Here is a 26290-nt window from a genome sequence, read left to right as displayed (position 1 = left end):
CCGCTAACTCCTATCTCCACCGATCCAAATGATCTCCTAGCCCTCACTCCCGGACATTTCCTCATTGGCGATTCATTAATGTGCTTACGTGATCGAGATTTCAGAGACATTCCATCGAACCGACTCTCCAAATGGCAGCATATCCAACAGCTTAAACAACATTTTTGGAACCGCTGGCATAAGGAGTATTTGAACGAGCTAACCAACCGCAATAAATGGAGCAAGGGTGGACACAGCATCCAAAAGGGCACAATCGTCATCCTCAGAGAGGACAACGTTCCCTCCATGCATTGGCCTCTGGGCCGAGTTATCAAGGTTCATTCAGGCGCCGATGGTGTCATCCGGACAGCTACAGTTCAGACGGCAAAGAGCATTTTGGATCGGGGCGTCAAAAGGCTTGTCCCACTGCCAATTCAACCCGATCTCGAGAAACCCGAACAACTAGCCACCGAGACGAAATAAGATGGGAACTTCAACCACACCTCCCTAGTTTGATCGGTACCCTCTCAACGGGGGGGAGAATGTTACGCCATGCGGCTTACCATAGGTCATATTCTTAACTATCGATCGCGGCACTATAATGTCGCAGACGGATCGTCGCGTCTGCCCGGCAAACAAACATTGTAGTGGCAAGCGCATGGTTCATTAAGCAGGGCGACTTCCAGAAACGTCGACTCGTGGCCCGTATTTTACCTCGCAGTAAAAGAATGTGGCGTGATCCGAACGTAGTGGGGGTCGCCTTCCAGAAAAAACGAAAAAAATCGAAAGGCGTTCAGAACTTTTCGAGAAGTCGAACCGTCAACACATGTGGTATGTCGCGCATTACTTATCAACCAAAACGCAGTTACATTTTTTTTGTTCCATTTATATCTTTCTAGTTAATAAGTTGTTGAAATAAACATTAATTTATTTGTGTTAATTCTGTGGAATTTCATTGAACTACCCTTATTATCATAATCGAAATAAGGGGATCGATCAGTTCGTGGCGTCGATTATTTAATCGTAACGGGAACTTACAACTCTCGTTGACGTGCTATCTCGCGATCGCGTCTCTCCGCGAACGGTCGAAACAAAATGATTCACTAAAAACTGTCCTGAATTCCTAAGAATTTATTTACCGCAAAACTGACAAAGTGTTTATTTAAAACATGAGGTTGAAGGTAGTCCTTTTCTTTCATTTCATTCATTTTCATTTTCTTTCTTAAGTATGGCTAACACAATATCTAATCAATTAAAATTTTATATTTTCACGTGAAAAGTTTCTTTAGATAATTATTATCAACATGATGACTAACTCTTACGGATTAATACGTGTCTGTAGGGCAATCCGGTGGACTTGATCGGCTTTTTACTTCGAAAGTTGAGTAATCGGTGTCGCTTTCTTACGCATCTTTGAACTGTATAAATGTTTTAAAATTGTTTGATCCAGAATGTACCACACCGGACAATCAAGAAGGCAGGTGCCTTGACTACAGAAAATGTAAACCTCTGCAAGAAATATGGCAGATACAGTACCGTACAGCCACCGATTTTTATAGACGATCAGTGTGCAGATACCAGGTCAATGTTACGATCGTTTGCTGTCCGAACGATCCAAACAAAGAGAAGAGAGAAATTTTAATAAAAACTGTGTATAAGTATAAGGCTTTGCGACCACCATACTGTGGTTTTAGCAACGTCTCTCATACCAGGGTGGTCGATGGTAAACCAGCTGAACTTGGTACGTTTTATGTCTTTCTTTCCGATTAATAATAAGCCATTTACTGCAAAGCATGAACTTTAAAGGCATTAAACAGCACATCAATGTACATTTCAATTAGACTAAATAATAATGCTATGATTTTATCGGTAGTAACTTTACTTATTAACTTGAATTATTTCTTTCTTTTACTTCATGTTAGGAAGAGTATCTTTTTGCTTGAAATAAAAAATTGATATAGGAGTAATAATATGGATAGAGATCAAAAACTGTTAGGGCAGAAATTACACGTTTGAACTTTATAGTTCAGTATAGTTCAAATAGAAATTATATAGAATTATTTAATAATTTGTATTCCACTGGAATAAAAATTTAATTTCTGTCTTTATCAAATCTCTATTTCAGAGTATTTGTACGTATGTACTTATCGTCTGCTGTATGATCGAATATCGAATAGGTAATAATCGTTGTTACTCGTTATGTGAGAAAAAATTATGTATATTCACAACTATGACTATTGCATTTTAGGCGCTTGGCCATGGATCGCTGCATTAGGTTTTCGTAATCCCCGAAACCCAGACAAACCACTATGGAAGTGCGGAGGTTCCCTGATATCGGCTAGGCATGTTTTGACCGCAGCACATTGTGCACATATGGATGGAATAGAAAACATACACAATCATAATATTGCCATTCTTAGATAGGTGGAGGAGGTGCCATTTTCGAGTAAGTCCTCAAATATATATATATATATGCTATTGAGTATTACTGAAGTATCATATCCTGAAATTTCTTACTGTACACATATATTGTGTCATAAAGCGTGTACAATTCTTTCTCATACTTTTGGTCATTCGTTTCCTGCATTTTCATTTATTTTTTTATTTTTCAGGGTACGTATATCCCATTTGTACGAAAGAGCAACTTCGTCGGCTATAACCCCCTTGTTGCTGGATGGGGAGCGTTAAGATATAGCAAGTGATATCAATTTTATAATAAAATTAAACAGTTCCAGTCTTAAATATCTTTCTCATTTTCTTCGTAGGACGACCACGACCTAATGCATTAATGGAAGTACAAATGCCAGTGATTAAGAACGCCGAATGCAAAATAGCTTATTCCAAATTTCCTAATGCACCTGATATCACTGATGGTATAATATGCGCCGAACATGCTCAGGGTGGAGAGGATTCTTGTACGGTAATTAAGTTACAGAGTTACTACAAACTATACGGTATCTGAAGACACGTCAATTCGAATTAACATCAAATCGACGTCTTAAACATTAAAAATAATAGATAAACACAATTTAATAGTTTTGCCCACTTCTCACACCTCGTTATGGTATTTAATCTAATTTCCTTCTAATCTTAGTTTTGCTCAAAATACATATAACATGTACGTTATAAATTGGAGTATTTCAATACACAAATCAATAGAAGATTATTACTGTATATAAGTATAATTTCAATGCAATTCGATCGATATATTTCAGTATCTTTGATTAAAAATTTAACGATCCTTTCAGGCTGACCGTGGCGGACCACTGCTGATACAACATGAATTAACCTCGTATTTAATAGGTATTGTGTCTTATGCTTATAAGTGTGGCACAGCTGGGTATCCCAGCGTTTACACTAGGGTCACATCGTACCTTGACTTCATTCTCCAAGCGATGCAATAATATGATATTACTGTTCCATAAATATCATTGTGTAAAAAACGTAAAGTTGGATTTTCTTATTGTGGAGATAAGAAACAGCTCAAATTTACATTGTTTTGTACGTTACAAATTATAGGCTTAAAATGTACGAAATGTAACTTTGAAACGACACTAATTTTTTACGCACGATAAACCTCCACGACTTAGGTATGTAAAGATGATAAACGTATATTAATTCTATTAATTTGGTAATAATAAACCAACTTTCTGAGAAGTTCTGTAAATTTCGTTTCTGTTGTATCAAGAGAATAATGGAATATTCCACTTAGATCGTATACTTCTTGTATGTACGTACAAAATTTTCCGGCTAATCTAAAACACTTCATAAGATAGAGAGCTTCTGGAAATTCGGACACAGAGAGTGCATAAAATACAAGATAAGTCTCGTGTCTTTCAAAATTATTTTTTATTCGCTAAAAACGTCCTGTGTACTCATGCAATCACATGCAACCTCGAAACTTCACTTATTTTTTATCACTTTCCAATTCAATACACAGTTTCTGCATTTTTGACTATATGTAAGAGAAATTTCCATTCAGCCAAAGGTGTACTTACAGATTATAGATTCCTATACGACTCTCAGTAAAAATTTATCCGCACTCCAGATATATAAAACTTCTGTCGACCGTATTGATCCATCTGCACTCTTCGTATGACGTCAATATCTGTTCAGTGCTGCTGCGCAGGTTTCTTTGTGTTACGTCAATTCGTTTGTGACCGTTGCGCGAGTAATGGCGCTTTGCAATGGTGATTTGCAGGAAAACAGTGCAGGATGCTGTGATTCGTTTCTTGTGGTCGGAGGTTATGTTTGATGCCTATATTTATCAAAGATTTAATGCACATTATGGAGAAAGTGTTTTGTCACGAAGTGTGTTTGAATGGGCACAAAAGTTCAAAGAAGATCGCACAAGTGTTATGAAAAAACAGCTGGACGCCCGTCCACATCCACGATGACAACATTGAACGTGCTCATGAACTTATGCTCTATGGAATAGACGAGTGACACTGGATAATGTGGCAAATCATTTGCAAATCAGCCACGGCTCTGCTTATGCAATAGTGCACGACAGATTTGGATTTTAAAAAGTTTGTGCGAGATGGATGCCGAAAAAGCTGATAAAAAGGTGAAGACGACGATGCATTCGTGGTTCGCAGCTCAGCCCAAAACATTTTTTAATGAGAAAATATAAAGGTCCTTCGGCAAATGGACAAAATGTATACAGAAATCGAGTGATTATGTCAAAAAATGATGTATGTCTTTTTTGACAATTGCTTAAAATAAATTCTACACCGACAGAGCGGGTAACTTTTTACTCACCCTCGTAAGACACTTAAATTTCCAATCTCTTATGATGAATAAAAGAGCTTATACTATTAAATCTAATTGTATTTTGTTGCATGAGAGTACACGTGTATGTGATGTACATTACCTTTATATCCCCTTGAACGCTTCAATATTGCGCATATATACTATATTTTGTACAGCTTCTATAAAATTTCGTATGTTTGTTTAGGCTGTTAATCTAGAGGCTGGAGTACAAAGAAGTGGCACAATGATGTGGGCTGATGACATTTATAATTATCAAGGAATCACCCCTACATTCGCTCAGGTATATATCGTTGACTATAATGTATTTAACATATATGATTGTTAGAATATTAATAATTAATTTTTAATTCTATCAGAATTTTAATGAAACTGTCCCTTGGGAAGGAAGAACTGATACCTTGATATCACGGTTTGTACATCCTATATATACGACAAATTTTAGAACATTATATAACGAAGAACCAGATCGTCGTGGCCATGTGATGTGAATAAAAGGACTTGAATTTGATGATATTTTTATAATGTTAGATAACATAACTAAGTATCTTCACAGTAAGATAGGATGACATGGTTTACATGATCTTAATGTTGTTCACTCGAGTGATGATATTATAAGGAAAAGTGTAATATCACAGGTAGGATGATTCATAATTTAGAACTACTAACTCATGTATGTATTAAAAATTAAAGAAATATATTAAATTTTATAGGATATTTATGTTTAGTAACCAGTAATTCAGAGATTGGTATTCATGGTTACTATAACGAGGCTGTAGAAACGCACCCTTTCTTCTTTGCAAATGGTCCTGTATTTATGTCTAAGCCGAAACTGGAACCTCTGAATAATTTAGATTTATTCTTGTTATTTTCTAAAATACTTATCTACAGTATACCATAAGGAATGATACCGTATCGCACCTAATCAAGTGCCTTAAGAAACATCAACAGGATATCACAGTAATCCCTTATCGACTGATATGTAAGTAAAAGTTATCTGTCATTGTTATACACAATTATGTGTTAGTGTTATACACAGTTATTTATCATTTTCTATTAATTCAGTTGTAGCCACTACAATATCTATGACACTGGTAGTAATTATGAGAACAATAATGATGTGTTCTATAAGAGGAAATGATGATTAGGAACAAAAACTTACAGGTAAGTCAAAGTATATGTTATTTGCCATTTGAAAAGAAAGTTACTAACTTGGAATTTTTTGATAAATAATAATTGTGCAAAATATATTGGATTTCAAATTTGTCAAAAATTGATATTTAAGAAGCATTGTAATAATATAACATTAATATTTTGATTTTTCAGAAGATATCATGCGGTGGATGGATAATATGCAAAAAATATTAAGCAGTATATGAATTTTCCTATTGCGTAGAGATAACAAAATGAATTTTAAAAAATGTCGACACGGTAATAAGAAATAGCATCATGACAAAGAATATATAAAGACAGTTTCATTTTTTATAAATAAAAATTTGTTGTTCCAGATTTTGAAATATAGTGAAACGTTTAATTAGTATCTTAATATCTTTAAATAATTATTATTTTAGAATCAATTGTAATTGTATCATACGTACTTTTGAATTCGTGCAAGAACATATGTAATTTTGAAGTAGTTATTATTAGGAAATTGTTAGACGCGAACAGTATGCGAAAAGTTAGTATGCAGTGTAATAATTATCAATCAAAACACAAGAATTAAATTCTTGAGGAAAAAATTTCCGGAATTTCTTATTTACATGATTATAAAGAAATCCATAATAAAAAGGAGCTGCTTTCTAATACTTCTCTTCCTTGTAATGCCTACGTTAACAATAACGAGGTTCGACTTTTTGTTTTTAGAGGGATACTGGAAAATTTGAAAGTACAGTACCATTGGGAAGAAAATCACGATATTGAAAACGATATTTGCAAGTAAATTTCCAAAAAATCTGTTTTCAAATTTTCGCTTTCTATTTCACATTAAAAGAAAGGGAGGGCTGCCTTCTTTTTCTGCAAGACAAAACAAACATTCTGAATCTCGTATCAATGAATGATGTCAATAAGTTATTTTTCTTTTCAGATTGAACAATATTCCAGATTTATTCATAATTTCATACTACGCGAAGAATAGACTTTCATAGGTATATAAAGGAAATATTAAGTATAGGAAAACTCTTTTTCGTTGTAGGTGACATATGCTTCACGGTTGAACACATGTATTTTTGAACACATATAAATGAAGAAGTACTCTTATGGAGAAAAAGAATTGATACCTTCGATTGACATTAGATAATGTATATAAACTTATGAACAATCACTATCAGTTTGTATTTTAGGTGCACACGCAGATTTGTTGGAGTTCTTATAAAATGTACTTCCTGTACGAACGTTTTATTCTTCCAAATTTTACGATACTATGTCTCATATAATAACTATATGGATTAAACGTAATATAAATGATCCGAAAATAGACTCGAACGACATTAATTGTCTTTCTATTTATACCAATATCGATAATACAAGTAAAGCTGGAGCAATAGTATGCAAGAATGGACTATTTATTATTTTAAACCAAATCATAGCATATTCAGAATGCACAGTATTATCATGAAATGTAAATGAATCAGTTGTAAACGAACGATTTTACTGTAAAATCATTGCCACCTTTTTTTCATCTGAAATATAGCAGCAATGAGTACATTCTTTTAATATATAATAAAACGAGATATCTTTATAAAGTTACATATGTCATCACTGGTAACTGTTATCTCGTATGACACCAAATATACCGTTAGTATGGAATGATATTTTTATGAAGATATACTTTAATGATAGATTTTATGAATGAAACGTTATATAAGAAAAATTATCTCTTGTTATTCTATGAAGTGTAGTAGCTAATGAAGATTAATTTTACGAAGTATTAGAGCAAAAGAGAATTAAAAAATTAAAAAGATCTAAATAAGATTGTTCGTGTGGCTTAATTATCTCAATTCTGGTACACCACTTGTTACATTCTAACTAATTAGCGCTAAACAATAACTTGCAAATATTAAAGATATTAACACCTTAATATTAACACCTAAAGGTTTTCAGGAAATTTTATAATATTTGATTATTGTATATCTAGTCATTGATTGATAAAATTTCTTGTATAAGCATAGATCGAGGTTGACGTCATACGCAGATTGCATTACAGGTATCGTTTTAATTTATTTTATGGCTAGAATCATTTGAATATTATACGAATAATTATTTCCATTCGAACGATTAATAAATCACGTACCTATAAAAGATATATTATGAAAAAGACGTGACGAAACAAAAAAATATTGGAAATTCCGTTGTCATTAGATCAATTATTTTTGCAATGATTTTTATTTCCATGTAATTACATATGAAATGGGTAATTCATTAACATCTCCTCGAATCGAATATAATTCGTTACACTTCACAACGATTCAAATAATGGACGGGAAATATATAATAACTTTCCTGTCCTTGCGTTAAAATAGTACTGTACAAATCAGATGATACAGGAAATACCCAAAAAACCCAATTACATCCACATTGCATGACAGCACACTTGCAATGGATTTTTGTGATTTCAATGTCACAGACAATGACACAACTAATCAGAACACGTTCGAGGCTATAGACATTGAAATTACCGCGTGTTTAATACGTTTAAAGCATAAATCTAAATTTCACGCGATTATTTCTTTGTACATTGTGAAACTCTTAAATTATCTTAATCGAATAAATAATCCTAATGTAATAAAACATCTTGAAATAGACCTAGATATCTGAAACAGAAACTCGAAGGATAAGAAATCCTAAAAGGTACTAATCCTAAAATAACAAACTCCTAAATAATAAACAAGTGATAAAACCTGTTATAAATAATAAACCTTACCTGGAATAATCAAATCCTAACTAATCGAAAATAAAATAAGGCAAGCAATTCTTAATCTTTCAAGTAATTTTTCCGAAAACACAGAAAGATAGAGAAATTAAAAAGACGCAGCACAAATTGCAGCACAATGAAAGTTTCAGAGCGATGAATACGATCGTATTAAACTAAATAATTTTCAAAAGTGAAATTACACTGAAACGTATATCGATGATATTTGTCATTTCTACGATCTGTTTCGCTTGATCGTGCTTCTTTTCTGATGTAAATTCAATTTATAATACGAACTAAGTTTCCTTTATTATTATTAGTCCTGCGTCTTTTTAATTCGTCACTTCTTTTATTTCAGAACAATGACGGGCTCCAAGATGCTGTTCGGATGTTTGGCGTTAATTGCTTTTCTGCATCCATTAGTTCACGTTTGTACTTCGAGTAGTACAGCTCAAGGTTTGTACTTCGAGTTGTCTTTTTCCATGCACTTCAAATTCCAATACGATCTGGTCACGTGGCCTTCGTACAATTTCGAAATTTTACCTGTTTGGTAATCGTCAATGAAAAAAGAAGTTATGCGTGACCTCAACACATTGAAACAATTTTTATGATTTTTTATTTGCCGGTTGGTCAGCAAGTTAATGGAAAAATTTCACTTAACTATTCGCGTTAATTTCTTCGGTTTAACTTTTGGGAAATGCTTCGTTAGCTTCGGGAATATTCCAACGATTCGTTTTACGTACAAAATAAGCATGATAAATATTACATAACGGTAATGTAATATCGGAATATATTAAAGGTGTAATTTTGTCCGATTAATTATAATTTATTAATAATGGATTGAAAATACAGATATTAGTTAGACAGAGAAACGATGTTTGATTAACAGGAAAACTAAATGCAACGCTCGTATTTACAACAAATAACTTGACAACTATTTGGTAACTCTCTCTCTCTCTCTCTCTCTCTCTCTCACTAGCAACTCTAACACTCGACAACACTCGCAACTCAATTCTAACGACTCTATGCTTCGACGTCTCGATCAACTCTGAACCTCGCCAATGCATTCCTGCTCGGTCCTGCACGCACGCACGCACACACGCGCGCGCGCGCGCACACACACACACACTTTTCGGCTCACATACTCTGGCCTCTTGATTGCCACTCCTTGAAATATGAAACCGTACTTCTGTTTTGACGCTGCTTATCTTTTCTCGCGTCACTGTTACTAGGCGCTCTTGGATGTAAACAAACCACAAAAAGACGGCGTACACGGTGTTTTCTAATTTCAGCCGATCTCCAATCAAAGCTATTCTACGATATTACATTATCGTATAATAATAAGCTTTTAATCGTTTAATAATAACTCGTCAAGTAGAAATTCCACACGAAGCATTGTGAAGAATAATACTTGAAGAAGATCTATGTTCTTACGAGATTGGCTGTGTACAAGAACTTTGTTGGATAGATTGTATCGTTTGACGAAAATTTTATTGTTGAAAGTTAAGAAAGTTGGAAAGAAAACCCACGCTGTCTCGAAGATATCTTGTTTTTCAGATGCTGTAAATTGACAAATAACTAGATATTAGTATTGACATTATTTGATGTCATATCTGACCTTAAAGTATAAATAAAATCAATCTAGGAATTAATGAAATTTCAAACATTTTTTCTAAGAAAACAGAAGTTTTGTTCCTCCTAATGAGTATCACATGATGCAATAGAAAAATAATTTGACATTGAAAATCGTGTCAAGATCAATTTCGAAGCTATAAAATCGTCTTAAAAAAACGCCGTGATAAAAAATTTTTTGACACCTTGTACAAAGGTGTATATCAACGTAAGTGTACCTGTATGTCTATATTCGAGATTATTTATCTATTCAAGATAGCAAAGTAAAAATACTATATAGAGGATTTAATTAATGTGTATATCAACACATATTCTCGATAATACGATAATACAATAATATTCTCGATATACGTACGCGCGTGATAGAAGGTCGTTCGGGGAAAAATGTTCATGACACCGATATAAAAATACCATATGGAGGACATAATTAATGTGTCGATCAACGTATATATCATTATATGTAATTATATCATTATTATCAATATTATATATAATTATTATATTATTATTATCATTATATGTAATTATATCATTATTATCAATATTATATATAATTATTATATTATTATTATCATTATATGTAATTATATCATTATATGTGCATTTGGCAAATAATATTTGACATCTGGAAGCGACATGTTATTTATCTATTCAAGATAGCAAAGTAGAAATAGCATATAGAGGATTTAATTAATGTGTGGATCAACGTATGTATCACTATATGTAACAATAATATTGACTGTATATGTACGCGTGTAATAGAAGATTTTCGGTTTACAATGTTTATGACACTGATATAAAAATACCATATAGAGGATTTAATTAACGTGTATATCTATGTATATATCTGTAATATCGTGATATAATATATTTACAAGAAATGGATGATAAGAAATTAGTAATAATTCACAAAAAAGGATATCGTAGTAGAAATATTATAAAAAAACATTTTCTGTTTTAGTGTAGAGTTACTCCTTCTTACAGACAGTGTCGTACAAATCTGTACGTCTCTGAGAAAATGTAGGTATCTGAGCCCTTACTTCCTCAACAACTTTTAGATCTGATAGAAAAAAGAAACATACGAAGTAATAAGTAATGCTTACTAATAAATTCAACAAATACAGAGGAAGATGGCTAAATCGATAAATTAACGAGACTAAAAATTAATTACATCATGGATCTCTCGCTTTTAATTTTAAGCTGTAAATTACCGATATCGGTGACTTTTTTTTTTATTTATTTATTTGTTGAAATTTTTTTTTCTTTTTTTTTTTTTCTTTTTTTTTTTGATATCGGTGACTGCCATATTCTCTTGAGTTTCCAAATCGTAAAGAATCTTTCCCCAGGGATTGGTCAACTGTGTATGTCCCCATGCGACGTAACTTGCTTAAGGAACACGAGCCGGTGATATGCAGGCAACGTATAATTGATTATCATTCGCTCTGGAACGCTGAAGTAATGACCAGTGCAGTGGTCCAGTGGTCATATTGAATGCCGCTGGATATATCAGCATTTGGCAACCTAACCCAGAGAAGCAGGAAATATGAAGCCACCGAATACCAATTAACTTCGTAGTTGCACGGTTCACATTCCATCATTTCTGAATATGCGAGGACAGTCCTCTTATTGTGCTTTTAATTCTTTTAGTTGTTTCATTTTCAGCAAATATACTGGTTTTTTAAATTAAGCTTCTTTTTATACAGAGTTACAGATTATATTAATTTTATATAGAATATATTTAAGAAAGATATTTAATTTTTTGCTAGTTAAGTATTGATCGATTAAGTTACTGTACCTTTGTTCCGATAAATGCGTGCCATTTCCTCGAATCTAATATCACAGCAAATGCCAATACCTATTTTGCAGCCCTTCACATCGAACGTCGTTAGGGAGTTACCAGGACTGAGTGAATCACTCTCTCGAAAAGTAATCTTATTAGGAATGTCGATGTCGAATAGATGTACCTAATAACATAAAAATGTGGTCGCTAATTCTATTGCTGCAACTTTTGTAATTTAATATCAAAGTTACCAACTCCTAAACTTTAATTATTTTTTATTTAATAACTGACAGCGTTTTTATCACTTTCTTTTATTAAAAAATCTTATCATTTAATAATGTTTAAAAAGGAGAAAAAATAAGTATAATAATATTTTAAGTATGTGAAAAATTTATATTACACATTACAACAAAAATGGGCGTTTCCCGTATCATAACGTTATCTATAAACCGTAAATTATAGAATTGGTTATAGTATACGTATGTACATATGTATATTCCTAAATTATTCCTAGATAGAGTCACTTTCTTCGCCCCAATATTTTCAAATTCAAAGCCATAAAGGAATATATTACTTACCTTTCGGTGTTTTGCTATCAAAGTTCCATCGGGACCCCAAATAGTACAGGTATTGTACAATTTATCGCCCTCTATTTCAGGCATCGTACCACCAACTACATAGATGTTGTTTTCTTTAGCTGCGTTCGATGAAGCAACGCTCGTTTCACCATCAGGAATACTCTCGGCGTATTTTCGAAAGTACTCTGCATTGCAATATTTCAATTAATGAAAAATAACTGTCTTTTGTTCCAACCATAAATTAAATTGAAATGTTTGTCAGTTTTTTATTTTTTAAATTATTAAAATAACTAAGTTTTATATTTCGACTTAATTAAATATGCAATTACTTAGCTAATAGTATATATAATAAATTGTTTCTACAGGTTCAAAATGAAAAATGAATATTTAGAAATATTTAATTACGACAATGCTATTTGTGTTAGCATCAGTGGCTTGTTACTCAACGACTTTGCTAGTACTTTTTGAAACATAAAGTTAGTTTTCAATTAACACTTATACTAGAGGCGGAATTATAAATGCAAAATAATTGATAATACTAATTTATAAGTACCTAATTATTAGTATCTTAAAAAATATATTTATACAAAAATCACGATAATCATGAAAATGGGGAAATCCTATATTCTCGAATCAATTCACAATTTATTTTGTATATTAATTAGATTCCGCGCTCATCAGTACGTACTCACTGGCGAGATCGAGAAAATGTATCGGCAATTCCTCGTACGACCAGAGGATCGGAAATATCAAAGGATATTATGGCGCAGCGCGAGTGGAGAAACAGAAACATATGAGCTTAACACCGTAATACTCTTATCATAGAAATAGAAGCAGTCCTCAATTCCCGCCCGCTAACTCCTATCTCCACCGATCCAAATGATCTCCTAGCCCTCACTCCCGGACATTTCCTCATTGGCGATTCATTAATGTGCTTACGTGATCGAGATTTCAGAGACATTCCATCGAACCGACTCTCCAAATGGCAGCATATCCAACAGCTTAAACAACATTTTTGGAACCGCTGGCATAAGGAGTATTTGAACGAGCTAACCAACCGCAATAAATGGAGCAAGGGTGGACACAGCATCCAAAAGGGCACAATCGTCATCCTCAGAGAGGACAACGTTCCCTCCATGCATTGGCCTCTGGGCCGAGTTATCAAGGTTCATTCAGGCGCCGATGGTGTCATCCGGACAGCTACAGTTCAGACGGCAAAGAGCATTTTGGATCGGGGCGTCAAAAGGCTTGTCCCACTGCCAATTCAACCCGATCTCGAGAAACCCGAACAACTAGCCACCGAGACGAAATAAGATGGGAACTTCAACCACACCTCCCTAGTTTGATCGGTACCCTCTCAACGGGGGGGAGAATGTTACGCCATGCGGCTTACCATAGGTCATATTCTTAACTATCGATCGCGGCACTATAATGTCGCAGACGGATCGTCGCGTCTGCCCGGCAAACAAACATTGTAGTGGCAAGCGCATGGTTCATTAAGCAGGGCGACTTCCAGAAACGTCGACTCGTGGCCCGTATTTTACCTCGCAGTAAAAGAATGTGGCGTGATCCGAACGTAGTGGGGGTCGCCTTCCAGAAAAAACGAAAAAAATCGAAAGGCGTTCAGAACTTTTCGAGAAGTCGAACCGTCAACACATGTGGTATGTCGCGCATTACTTATCAACCAAAACGCAGTTACATTTTTTTTGTTCCATTTATATCTTTCTAGTTAATAAGTTGTTGAAATAAACATTAATTTATTTGTGTTAATTCTGTGGAATTTCATTGAACTACCCTTATTATCATAATCGAAATAAGGGGATCGATCAGTTCGTGGCGTCGATTATTTAATCGTAACGGGAACTTACAACTCTCGTTGACGTGCTATCTCGCGATCGCGTCTCTCCGCGAACGGTCGAAACAAAATGATTCACTAAAAACTGTCCTGAATTCCTAAGAATTTATTTACCGCAAAACTGACAAAGTGTTTATTTAAAACATGAGGTTGAAGGTAGTCCTTTTCTTTCATTTCATTCATTTTCATTTTCTTTCTTAAGTATGGCTAACACAATATCTAATCAATTAAAATTTTATATTTTCACGTGAAAAGTTTCTTTAGATAATTATTATCAACATGATGACTAACTCTTACGGATTAATACGTGTCTGTAGGGCAATCCGGTGGACTTGATCGGCTTTTTACTTCGAAAGTTGAGTAATCGGTGTCGCTTTCTTACGCATCTTTGAACTGTATAAATGTTTTAAAATTGTTTGATCCAGAATGTACCACACCGGACAATCAAGAAGGCAGGTGCCTTGACTACAGAAAATGTAAACCTCTGCAAGAAATATGGCAGATACAGTACCGTACAGCCACCGATTTTTATAGACGATCAGTGTGCAGATACCAGGTCAATGTTACGATCGTTTGCTGTCCGAACGATCCAAACAAAGAGAAGAGAGAAATTTTAATAAAAACTGTGTATAAGTATAAGGCTTTGCGACCACCATACTGTGGTTTTAGCAACGTCTCTCATACCAGGGTGGTCGATGGTAAACCAGCTGAACTTGGTACGTTTTATGTCTTTCTTTCCGATTAATAATAAGCCATTTACTGCAAAGCATGAACTTTAAAGGCATTAAACAGCACATCAATGTACATTTCAATTAGACTAAATAATAATGCTATGATTTTATCGGTAGTAACTTTACTTATTAACTTGAATTATTTCTTTCTTTTACTTCATGTTAGGAAGAGTATCTTTTTGCTTGAAATAAAAAATTGATATAGGAGTAATAATATGGATAGAGATCAAAAACTGTTAGGGCAGAAATTACACGTTTGAACTTTATAGTTCAGTATAGTTCAAATAGAAATTATATAGAATTATTTAATAATTTGTATTCCACTGGAATAAAAATTTAATTTCTGTCTTTATCAAATCTCTATTTCAGAGTATTTGTACGTATGTACTTATCGTCTGCTGTATGATCGAATATCGAATAGGTAATAATCGTTGTTACTCGTTATGTGAGAAAAAATTATGTATATTCACAACTATGACTATTGCATTTTAGGCGCTTGGCCATGGATCGCTGCATTAGGTTTTCGTAATCCCCGAAACCCAGACAAACCACTATGGAAGTGCGGAGGTTCCCTGATATCGGCTAGGCATGTTTTGACCGCAGCACATTGTGCACATATGGATGGAATAGAAAACATACACAATCATAATATTGCCATTCTTAGATAGGTGGAGGAGGTGCCATTTTCGAGTAAGTCCTCAAATATATATATATATATGCTATTGAGTATTACTGAAGTATCATATCCTGAAATTTCTTACTGTACACATATATTGTGTCATAAAGCGTGTACAATTCTTTCTCATACTTTTGGTCATTCGTTTCCTGCATTTTCATTTATTTTTTTATTTTTCAGGGTACGTATATCCCATTTGTACGAAAGAGCAACTTCGTCGGCTATAACCCCCTTGTTGCTGGATGGGGAGCGTTAAGATATAGCAAGTGATATCAATTTTATAATAAAATTAAACAGTTCCAGTCTTAAATATCTTTCTCATTTTCTTCGTAGGACGACCACGACCTAATGCATTAATGGAAGTACAAATGCCAGTGATTAAGAACGCCGAATGCAAAATAGCTTATTCCAAATTTCCTAATGCACCTGATATCACTGATGGTATAATATGCGCCGAACATGCTCAGGGTGGAGAGGATTCTTGTACGGTAATTAAGTTACAGAGTTACTACAAACTATACGGTATCTGAAGACACGTCAATTCGAATTAACATCAAATCGACGTCTTAAACATTAAAAATAATAGATAAACACAATTTAATAGTTTTGCCCACTTCTCACACCTCGTTATGGTATTTAATCTAATTTCCTTCTAATCTTAGTTTTGCTCAAAATACATATAACATGTACGTTATAAATTGGAGTATTTCAATACACAAATCAATAGAAGATTATTACTGTATATAAGTATAATTTCAATGCAATTCGATCGATATATTTCAGTATCTTTGATTAAAAATTTAACGATCCTTTCAGGCTGACCGTGGCGGACCACTGCTGATACAACATGAATTAACCTCGTATTTAATAGGTATTGTGTCTTATGCTTATAAGTGTGGCACAGCTGGGTATCCCAGCGTTTACACTAGGGTCACATCGTACCTTGACTTCATTCTCCAAGCGATGCAATAATATGATATTACTGTTCCATAAATATCATTGTGTAAAAAACGTAAAGTTGGATTTTCTTATTGTGGAGATAAGAAACAGCTCAAATTTACATTGTTTTGTACGTTACAAATTATAGGCTTAAAATGTACGAAATGTAACTTTGAAACGACACTAATTTTTTACGCACGATAAACCTCCACGACTTAGGTATGTAAAGATGATAAACGTATATTAATTCTATTAATTTGGTAATAATAAACCAACTTTCTGAGAAGTTCTGTAAATTTCGTTTCTGTTGTATCAAGAGAATAATGGAATATTCCACTTAGATCGTATACTTCTTGTATGTACGTACAAAATTTTCCGGCTAATCTAAAACACTTCATAAGATAGAGAGCTTCTGGAAATTCGGACACAGAGAGTGCATAAAATACAAGATAAGTCTCGTGTCTTTCAAAATTATTTTTTATTCGCTAAAAACGTCCTGTGTACTCATGCAATCACATGCAACCTCGAAACTTCACTTATTTTTTATCACTTTCCAATTCAATACACAGTTTCTGCATTTTTGACTATATGTAAGAGAAATTTCCATTCAGCCAAAGGTGTACTTACAGATTATAGATTCCTATACGACTCTCAGTAAAAATTTATCCGCACTCCAGATATATAAAACTTCTGTCGACCGTATTGATCCATCTGCACTCTTCGTATGACGTCAATATCTGTTCAGTGCTGCTGCGCAGGTTTCTTTGTGTTACGTCAATTCGTTTGTGACCGTTGCGCGAGTAATGGCGCTTTGCAATGGTGATTTGCAGGAAAACAGTGCAGGATGCTGTGATTCGTTTCTTGTGGTCGGAGGTTATGTTTGATGCCTATATTTATCAAAGATTTAATGCACATTATGGAGAAAGTGTTTTGTCACGAAGTGTGTTTGAATGGGCACAAAAGTTCAAAGAAGATCGCACAAGTGTTATGAAAAAACAGCTGGACGCCCGTCCACATCCACGATGACAACATTGAACGTGCTCATGAACTTATGCTCTATGGAATAGACGAGTGACACTGGATAATGTGGCAAATCATTTGCAAATCAGCCACGGCTCTGCTTATGCAATAGTGCACGACAGATTTGGATTTTAAAAAGTTTGTGCGAGATGGATGCCGAAAAAGCTGATAAAAAGGTGAAGACGACGATGCATTCGTGGTTCGCAGCTCAGCCCAAAACATTTTTTAATGAGAAAATATAAAGGTCCTTCGGCAAATGGACAAAGTGTATACAGAAATCGAGTGATTATGTCAAAAAATGATGTATGTCTTTTTTGACAATTGCTTAAAATAAATTCTACACCGACAGAGCGGGTAACTTTTTACTCACCCTCGTAAGACACTTAAATTTCCAATCTCTTATGATGAATAAAAGAGCTTATACTATTAAATCTAATTGTATTTTGTTGCATGAGAGTACACGTGTATGTGATGTACATTACCTTTATATCCCCTTGAACGCTTCAATATTGCGCATATATACTATATTTTGTACAGCTTCTATAAAATTTCGTATGTTTGTTTAGGCTGTTAATCTAGAGGCTGGAGTACAAAGAAGTGGCACAATGATGTGGGCTGATGACATTTATAATTATCAAGGAATCACCCCTACATTCGCTCAGGTATATATCGTTGACTATAATGTATTTAACATATATGATTGTTAGAATATTAATAATTAATTTTTAATTCTATCAGAATTTTAATGAAACTGTCCCTTGGGAAGGAAGAACTGATACCTTGATATCACGGTTTGTACATCCTATATATACGACAAATTTTAGAACATTATATAACGAAGAACCAGATCGTCGTGGCCATGTGATGTGAATAAAAGGACTTGAATTTGATGATATTTTTATAATGTTAGATAACATAACTAAGTATCTTCACAGTAAGATAGGATGACATGGTTTACATGATCTTAATGTTGTTCACTCGAGTGATGATATTATAAGGAAAAGTGTAATATCACAGGTAGGATGATTCATAATTTAGAACTACTAACTCATGTATGTATTAAAAATTAAAGAAATATATTAAATTTTATAGGATATTTATGTTTAGTAACCAGTAATTCAGAGATTGGTATTCATGGTTACTATAACGAGGCTGTAGAAACGCACCCTTTCTTCTTTGCAAATGGTCCTGTATTTATGTCTAAGCCGAAACTGGAACCTCTGAATAATTTAGATTTATTCTTGTTATTTTCTAAAATACTTATCTACAGTATACCATAAGGAATGATACCGTATCGCACCTAATCAAGTGCCTTAAGAAACATCAACAGGATATCACAGTAATCCCTTATCGACTGATATGTAAGTAAAAGTTATCTGTCATTGTTATACACAATTATGTGTTAGTGTTATACACAGTTATTTATCATTTTCTATTAATTCAGTTGTAGCCACTACAATATCTATGACACTGGTAGTAATTATGAGAACAATAATGATGTGTTCTATAAGAGGAAATGATGATTAGGAACAAAAACTTACAGGTAAGTCAAAGTATATGTTATTTGCCATTTGAAAAGAAAATTACTAACTTGGAATTTTTTGATAAATAATAATTGTGCAAAATATATTGGATTTCAAATTTGTCAAAAATTGATATTTAAGAAGCATTGTAATAATATAACATTAATATTTTGATTTTTCAGAAGATATCATGCGGTGGATGGATAATATGCAAAAAATATTAAGCAGTATATGAATTTTCCTATTGCGTAGAGATAACAAAATGAATTTTAAAAAATGTCGACACGGTAATAAGAAATAGCATCATGACAAAGAATATATAAAGACAGTTTCATTTTTTATAAATAAAAATTTGTTGTTCCAGATTTTGAAATATAGTGAAACGTTTAATTAGTATCTTAATATCTTTAAATAATTATTATTTTAGAATCAATTGTAATTGTATCATACGTACTTTTGAATTCGTGCAAGAACATATGTAATTTTGAAGTAGTTATTATTAGGAAATTGTTAGACGCGAACAGTATGCGAAAAGTTAGTATGCAGTGTAATAATTATCAATCAAAACACAAGAATTAAATTCTTGAGGAAAAAATTTCCGGAATTTCTTATTTACATGATTATAAAGAAATCCATAATAAAAAGGAGCTGCTTTCTAATACTTCTCTTCCTTGTAATGCCTACGTTAACAATAACGAGGTTCGACTTTTTGTTTTTAGAGGGATACTGGAAAATTTGAAAGTACAGTACCATTGGGAAGAAAATCACGATATTGAAAACGATATTTGCAAGTAAATTTCCAAAAAATCTGTTTTCAAATTTTCGCTTTCTATTTCACATTAAAAGAAAGGGAGGGCTGCCTTCTTTTTCTGCAAGACAAAACAAACATTCTGAATCTCGTATCAATGAATGATGTCAATAAGTTATTTTTCTTTTCAGATTGAACAATATTCCAGATTTATTCATAATTTCATACTACGCGAAGAATAGACTTTCATAGGTATATAAAGGAAATATTAAGTATAGGAAAACTCTTTTTCGTTGTAGGTGACATATGCTTCACGGTTGAACACATGTATTTTTGAACACATATAAATGAAGAAGTACTCTTATGGAGAAAAAGAATTGATACCTTCGATTGACATTAGATAATGTATATAAACTTATGAACAATCACTATCAGTTTGTATTTTAGGTGCACACGCAGATTTGTTGGAGTTCTTATAAAATGTACTTCCTGTACGAACGTTTTATTCTTCCAAATTTTACGATACTATGTCTCATATAATAACTATATGGATTAAACGTAATATAAATGATCCGAAAATAGACTCGAACGACATTAATTGTCTTTCTATTTATACCAATATCGATAATACAAGTAAAGCTGGAGCAATAGTATGCAAGAATGGACTATTTATTATTTTAAACCAAATCATAGCATATTCAGAATGCACAGTATTATCATGAAATGTAAATGAATCAGTTGTAAACGAACGATTTTACTGTAAAATCATTGCCACCTTTTTTTCATCTGAAATATAGCAGCAATGAGTACATTCTTTTAATATATAATAAAACGAGATATCTTTATAAAGTTACATATGTCATCACTGGTAACTGTTATCTCGTATGACACCAAATATACCGTTAGTATGGAATGATATTTTTATGAAGATATACTTTAATGATAGATTTTATGAATGAAACGTTATATAAGAAAAATTATCTCTTGTTATTCTATGAAGTGTAGTAGCTAATGAAGATTAATTTTACGAAGTATTAGAGCAAAAGAGAATTAAAAAATTAAAAAGATCTAAATAAGATTGTTCGTGTGGCTTAATTATCTCAATTCTGGTACACCACTTGTTACATTCTAACTAATTAGCGCTAAACAATAACTTGCAAATATTAAAGATATTAACACCTTAATATTAACACCTAAAGGTTTTCAGGAAATTTTATAATATTTGATTATTGTATATCTAGTCATTGATTGATAAAATTTCTTGTATAAGCATAGATCGAGGTTGACGTCATACGCAGATTGCATTACAGGTATCGTTTTAATTTATTTTATGGCTAGAATCATTTGAATATTATACGAATAATTATTTCCATTCGAACGATTAATAAATCACGTACCTATAAAAGATATATTATGAAAAAGACGTGACGAAACAAAAAAATATTGGAAATTCCGTTGTCATTAGATCAATTATTTTTGCAATGATTTTTATTTCCATGTAATTACATATGAAATGGGTAATTCATTAACATCTCCTCGAATCGAATATAATTCGTTACACTTCACAACGATTCAAATAATGGACGGGAAATATATAATAACTTTCCTGTCCTTGCGTTAAAATAGTACTGTACAAATCAGATGATACAGGAAATACCCAAAAAACCCAATTACATCCACATTGCATGACAGCACACTTGCAATGGATTTTTGTGATTTCAATGTCACAGACAATGACACAACTAATCAGAACACGTTCGAGGCTATAGACATTGAAATTACCGCGTGTTTAATACGTTTAAAGCATAAATCTAAATTTCACGCGATTATTTCTTTGTACATTGTGAAACTCTTAAATTATCTTAATCGAATAAATAATCCTAATGTAATAAAACATCTTGAAATAGACCTAGATATCTGAAACAGAAACTCGAAGGATAAGAAATCCTAAAAGGTACTAATCCTAAAATAACAAACTCCTAAATAATAAACAAGTGATAAAACCTGTTATAAATAATAAACCTTACCTGGAATAATCAAATCCTAACTAATCGAAAATAAAATAAGGCAAGCAATTCTTAATCTTTCAAGTAATTTTTCCGAAAACACAGAAAGATAGAGAAATTAAAAAGACGCAGCACAAATTGCAGCACAATGAAAGTTTCAGAGCGATGAATACGATCGTATTAAACTAAATAATTTTCAAAAGTGAAATTACACTGAAACGTATATCGATGATATTTGTCATTTCTACGATCTGTTTCGCTTGATCGTGCTTCTTTTCTGATGTAAATTCAATTTATAATACGAACTAAGTTTCCTTTATTATTATTAGTCCTGCGTCTTTTTAATTCGTCACTTCTTTTATTTCAGAACAATGACGGGCTCCAAGATGCTGTTCGGATGTTTGGCGTTAATTGCTTTTCTGCATCCATTAGTTCACGTTTGTACTTCGAGTAGTACAGCTCAAGGTTTGTACTTCGAGTTGTCTTTTTCCATGCACTTCAAATTCCAATACGATCTGGTCACGTGGCCTTCGTACAATTTCGAAATTTTACCTGTTTGGTAATCGTCAATGAAAAAAGAAGTTATGCGTGACCTCAACACATTGAAACAATTTTTATGATTTTTTATTTGCCGGTTGGTCAGCAAGTTAATGGAAAAATTTCACTTAACTATTCGCGTTAATTTCTTCGGTTTAACTTTTGGGAAATGCTTCGTTAGCTTCGGGAATATTCCAACGATTCGTTTTACGTACAAAATAAGCATGATAAATATTACATAACGGTAATGTAATATCGGAATATATTAAAGGTGTAATTTTGTCCGATTAATTATAATTTATTAATAATGGATTGAAAATACAGATATTAGTTAGACAGAGAAACGATGTTTGATTAACAGGAAAACTAAATGCAACGCTCGTATTTACAACAAATAACTTGACAACTATTTGGTAACTCTCTCTCTCTCTCTCTCTCTCTCTCTCTCACTAGCAACTCTAACACTCGACAACACTCGCAACTCAATTCTAACGACTCTATGCTTCGACGTCTCGATCAACTCTGAACCTCGCCAATGCATTCCTGCTCGGTCCTGCACGCACGCACGCACACACGCGCGCGCGCGCGCACACACACACACACTTTTCGGCTCACATACTCTGGCCTCTTGATTGCCACTCCTTGAAATATGAAACCGTACTTCTGTTTTGACGCTGCTTATCTTTTCTCGCGTCACTGTTACTAGGCGCTCTTGGATGTAAACAAACCACAAAAAGACGGCGTACACGGTGTTTTCTAATTTCAGCCGATCTCCAATCAAAGCTATTCTACGATATTACATTATCGTATAATAATAAGCTTTTAATCGTTTAATAATAACTCGTCAAGTAGAAATTCCACACGAAGCATTGTGAAGAATAATACTTGAAGAAGATCTATGTTCTTACGAGATTGGCTGTGTACAAGAACTTTGTTGGATAGATTGTATCGTTTGACGAAAATTTTATTGTTGAAAGTTAAGAAAGTTGGAAAGAAAACCCACGCTGTCTCGAAGATATCTTGTTTTTCAGATGCTGTAAATTGACAAATAACTAGATATTAGTATTGACATTATTTGATGTCATATCTGACCTTAAAGTATAAATAAAATCAATCTAGGAATTAATGAAATTTCAAACATTTTTTCTAAGAAAACAGAAGTTTTGTTCCTCCTAATGAGTATCACATGATGCAATAGAAAAATAATTTGACATTGAAAATCGTGTCAAGATCAATTTCGAAGCTATAAAATCGTCTTAAAAAAACGCCGTGATAAAAAATTTTTTGACACCTTGTACAAAGGTGTATATCAACGTAAGTGTACCTGTATGTCTATATTCGAGATTATTTATCTATTCAAGATAGCAAAGTAAAAATACTATATAGAGGATTTAATTAATGTGTATATCAACACATATTCTCGATAATACGATAATACAATAATATTCTCGATATACGTACGCGCGTGATAGAAGGTCGTTCGGGGAAAAATGTTCATGACACCGATATAAAAATACCATATGGAGGACATAATTAATGTGTCGATCAACGTATATATCATTATATGTAATTATATCATTATTATCAATATTATATATAATTATTATATTATTATTATCATTATATGTAATTATATCATTATTATCAATATTATATATAATTATTATATTATTATTATCATTATATGTAATTATATCATTATATGTGCATTTGGCAAATAATATTTGACATCTGGAAGCGACATGTTATTTATCTATTCAAGATAGCAAAGTAGAAATAGCATATAGAGGATTTAATTAATGTGTGGATCAACGTATGTATCACTATATGTAACAATAATATTGACTGTATATGTACGCGTGTAATAGAAGATTTTCGGTTTACAATGTTTATGACACTGATATAAAAATACCATATAGAGGATTTAATTAACGTGTATATCTATGTATATATCTGTAATATCGTGATATAATATATTTACAAGAAATGGATGATAAGAAATTAGTAATAATTCACAAAAAAGGATATCGTAGTAGAAATATTATAAAAAAACATTTTCTGTTTTAGTGTAGAGTTACTCCTTCTTACAGACAGTGTCGTACAAATCTGTACGTCTCTGAGAAAATGTAGGTATCTGAGCCCTTACTTCCTCAACAACTTTTAGATCTGATAGAAAAAAGAAACATACGAAGTAATAAGTAATGCTTACTAATAAATTCAACAAATACAGAGGAAGATGGCTAAATCGATAAATTAACGAGACTAAAAATTAATTACATCATGGATCTCTCGCTTTTAATTTTAAGCTGTAAATTACCGATATCGGTGACTTTTTTTTTTTATTTATTTATTTGTTGAAATTTTTTTTTCTTTTTTTTTTTTTCTTTTTTTTTTTGATATCGGTGACTGCCATATTCTCTTGAGTTTCCAAATCGTAAAGAATCTTTCCCCAGGGATTGGTCAACTGTGTATGTCCCCATGCGACGTAACTTGCTTAAGGAACACGAGCCGGTGATATGCAGGCAACGTATAATTGATTATCATTCGCTCTGGAACGCTGAAGTAATGACCAGTGCAGTGGTCCAGTGGTCATATTGAATGCCGCTGGATATATCAGCATTTGGCAACCTAACCCAGAGAAGCAGGAAATATGAAGCCACCGAATACCAATTAACTTCGTAGTTGCACGGTTCACATTCCATCATTTCTGAATATGCGAGGACAGTCCTCTTATTGTGCTTTTAATTCTTTTAGTTGTTTCATTTTCAGCAAATATACTGGTTTTTTAAATTAAGCTTCTTTTTATACAGAGTTACAGATTATATTAATTTTATATAGAATATATTTAAGAAAGATATTTAATTTTTTGCTAGTTAAGTATTGATCGATTAAGTTACTGTACCTTTGTTCCGATAAATGCGTGCCATTTCCTCGAATCTAATATCACAGCAAATGCCAATACCTATTTTGCAGCCCTTCACATCGAACGTCGTTAGGGAGTTACCAGGACTGAGTGAATCACTCTCTCGAAAAGTAATCTTATTAGGAATGTCGATGTCGAATAGATGTACCTAATAACATAAAAATGTGGTCGCTAATTCTATTGCTGCAACTTTTGTAATTTAATATCAAAGTTACCAACTCCTAAACTTTAATTATTTTTTATTTAATAACTGACAGCGTTTTTATCACTTTCTTTTATTAAAAAATCTTATCATTTAATAATGTTTAAAAAGGAGAAAAAATAAGTATAATAATATTTTAAGTATGTGAAAAATTTATATTACACATTACAACAAAAATGGGCGTTTCCCGTATCATAACGTTATCTATAAACCGTAAATTATAGAATTGGTTATAGTATACGTATGTACATATGTATATTCCTAAATTATTCCTAGATAGAGTCACTTTCTTCGCCCCAATATTTTCAAATTCAAAGCCATAAAGGAATATATTACTTACCTTTCGGTGTTTTGCTATCAAAGTTCCATCGGGACCCCAAATAGTACAGGTATTGTACAATTTATCGCCCTCTATTTCAGGCATCGTACCACCAACTACATAGATGTTGTTTTCTTTAGCTGCGTTCGATGAAGCAACGCTCGT

General features: G+C 32.9%; 6 protein-coding genes across 23 annotated transcripts in view; 3 read left to right on the top strand and 3 right to left on the bottom strand.

The window, feature by feature from the left end:
• The window catches only part of LOC126875741 (omega-amidase NIT2-A-like), a 199007-nt gene extending 194980 nt beyond the window's left edge, over window positions 1-4027 (bottom strand). For both annotated transcript variants that reach the window (XM_050638628.1, XM_050638627.1), the window contains exon 1: window positions 3978-4027. The gene's annotated coding sequence lies outside the window, so the exon portion shown is untranslated. The remainder of the gene's footprint in view (window positions 1-3977) is intronic.
• The window catches only part of LOC126875736 (venom serine protease Bi-VSP-like), a 46508-nt gene extending 27071 nt beyond the window's left edge, over window positions 1-19437 (top strand). Inside the window, exons 4-8 of one of the 8 annotated variants that reach the window (XR_007693616.1) lie at window positions 4181-4724; window positions 18434-18529; window positions 18606-18884; window positions 18960-19228; window positions 19312-19437. The gene's annotated coding sequence lies outside the window, so the exon portion shown is untranslated. Of the gene's footprint in view, window positions 1-4180; window positions 4725-4936; window positions 5033-5108; window positions 5388-5462; window positions 5732-18433; window positions 18530-18605; window positions 18885-18959; window positions 19229-19311 lie in introns of all 8 variants that reach the window. The other 7 variants (XR_007693617.1, XR_007693619.1, XR_007693623.1 and 4 more) reach the window with 7 other exon arrangements.
• LOC126875739 (venom serine protease Bi-VSP-like) lies at window positions 556-16491 on the top strand. 2 transcript variants are annotated; one of them, XM_050638626.1, is made up of 4 exons: window positions 556-699; window positions 14198-14307; window positions 14927-15217; window positions 15725-16491. In XM_050638626.1, exons 2-4 carry the CDS (start codon window positions 14205-14207, stop codon window positions 15898-15900), a joined length of 570 nt encoding a protein of 189 aa, XP_050494583.1. In that variant the 5' UTR covers window positions 556-699; window positions 14198-14204; the 3' UTR covers window positions 15901-16491. The 2 variants fall into 2 exon arrangements, with proteins under 2 accessions (XP_050494583.1, XP_050494582.1); XM_050638625.1 differs by lacking the exon at window positions 556-699 and having other exon boundaries at window positions 13356-14307.
• On the top strand, window positions 694-17634 carry LOC126875737 (venom serine protease Bi-VSP-like). 7 transcript variants are annotated; one of them, XR_007693628.1, is made up of 5 exons: window positions 694-810; window positions 1430-1720; window positions 2228-2899; window positions 3195-3569; window positions 17477-17634. XR_007693628.1 is itself a non-coding variant. In XM_050638624.1 (4 exons), exons 1-3 carry the CDS (start codon window positions 708-710, stop codon window positions 2401-2403), a joined length of 570 nt encoding a protein of 189 aa, XP_050494581.1. In that variant the 5' UTR covers window positions 694-707; the 3' UTR covers window positions 2404-2425; window positions 16089-16491. The 7 variants fall into 7 exon arrangements, 2 of the variants coding, with proteins under 2 accessions (XP_050494581.1, XP_050494580.1); XR_007693625.1 differs by lacking the exon at window positions 3195-3569 and adding an exon at window positions 16692-17066 and having other exon boundaries at window positions 17477-17615; XR_007693624.1 differs by lacking the exon at window positions 17477-17634 and adding an exon at window positions 3980-4118.
• Window positions 10915-17524, bottom strand: LOC126875743 (omega-amidase NIT2-A-like). 2 transcript variants are annotated; one of them, XR_007693631.1, is made up of 5 exons: window positions 17475-17524; window positions 12647-12831; window positions 12084-12252; window positions 11500-11809; window positions 10915-11348 (listed from the first exon to the last, which is right to left on the bottom strand). XR_007693631.1 is itself a non-coding variant. In XM_050638631.1 (4 exons), the coding sequence occupies exons 2-4, from the start codon at window positions 12728-12730 to the stop codon at window positions 11676-11678; spliced, it is 387 nt and encodes a 128-aa protein (XP_050494588.1). In that variant the 5' UTR covers window positions 12731-12831; window positions 17475-17524; the 3' UTR covers window positions 10915-11675. The 2 variants fall into 2 exon arrangements, 1 of the variants encoding a protein (XP_050494588.1); XM_050638631.1 differs by having other exon boundaries at window positions 10915-11809.
• Window positions 19438-24413: 4976 nt separating the features above from the next.
• On the bottom strand, window positions 24414-26284 carry LOC126875744 (omega-amidase NIT2-A-like). Of its 2 annotated transcripts, XR_007693632.1 has the most exons (4): window positions 26147-26284; window positions 25584-25752; window positions 24999-25309; window positions 24414-24847 (listed from the first exon to the last, which is right to left on the bottom strand). XR_007693632.1 is itself a non-coding variant. In XM_050638632.1 (3 exons), exons 1-3 carry the CDS (start codon window positions 26228-26230, stop codon window positions 25176-25178), a joined length of 387 nt encoding a protein of 128 aa, XP_050494589.1. In that variant the 5' UTR covers window positions 26231-26284; the 3' UTR covers window positions 24414-25175. The 2 variants fall into 2 exon arrangements, 1 of the variants encoding a protein (XP_050494589.1); XM_050638632.1 differs by having other exon boundaries at window positions 24414-25309.
• Window positions 26285-26290: the final 6 nt, after the last annotated feature.

This window comes from Bombus huntii, unplaced genomic scaffold, assembly GCF_024542735.1.
Source record: "Bombus huntii isolate Logan2020A unplaced genomic scaffold, iyBomHunt1.1 ctg00000057.1, whole genome shotgun sequence".
Lineage (NCBI taxonomy): Eukaryota > Metazoa > Arthropoda > Insecta > Hymenoptera > Apidae > Bombus > Bombus huntii.
Note: the sequence above shows the minus strand (reverse complement) of the source record. Positions and strands in the feature narration are given on the sequence as shown.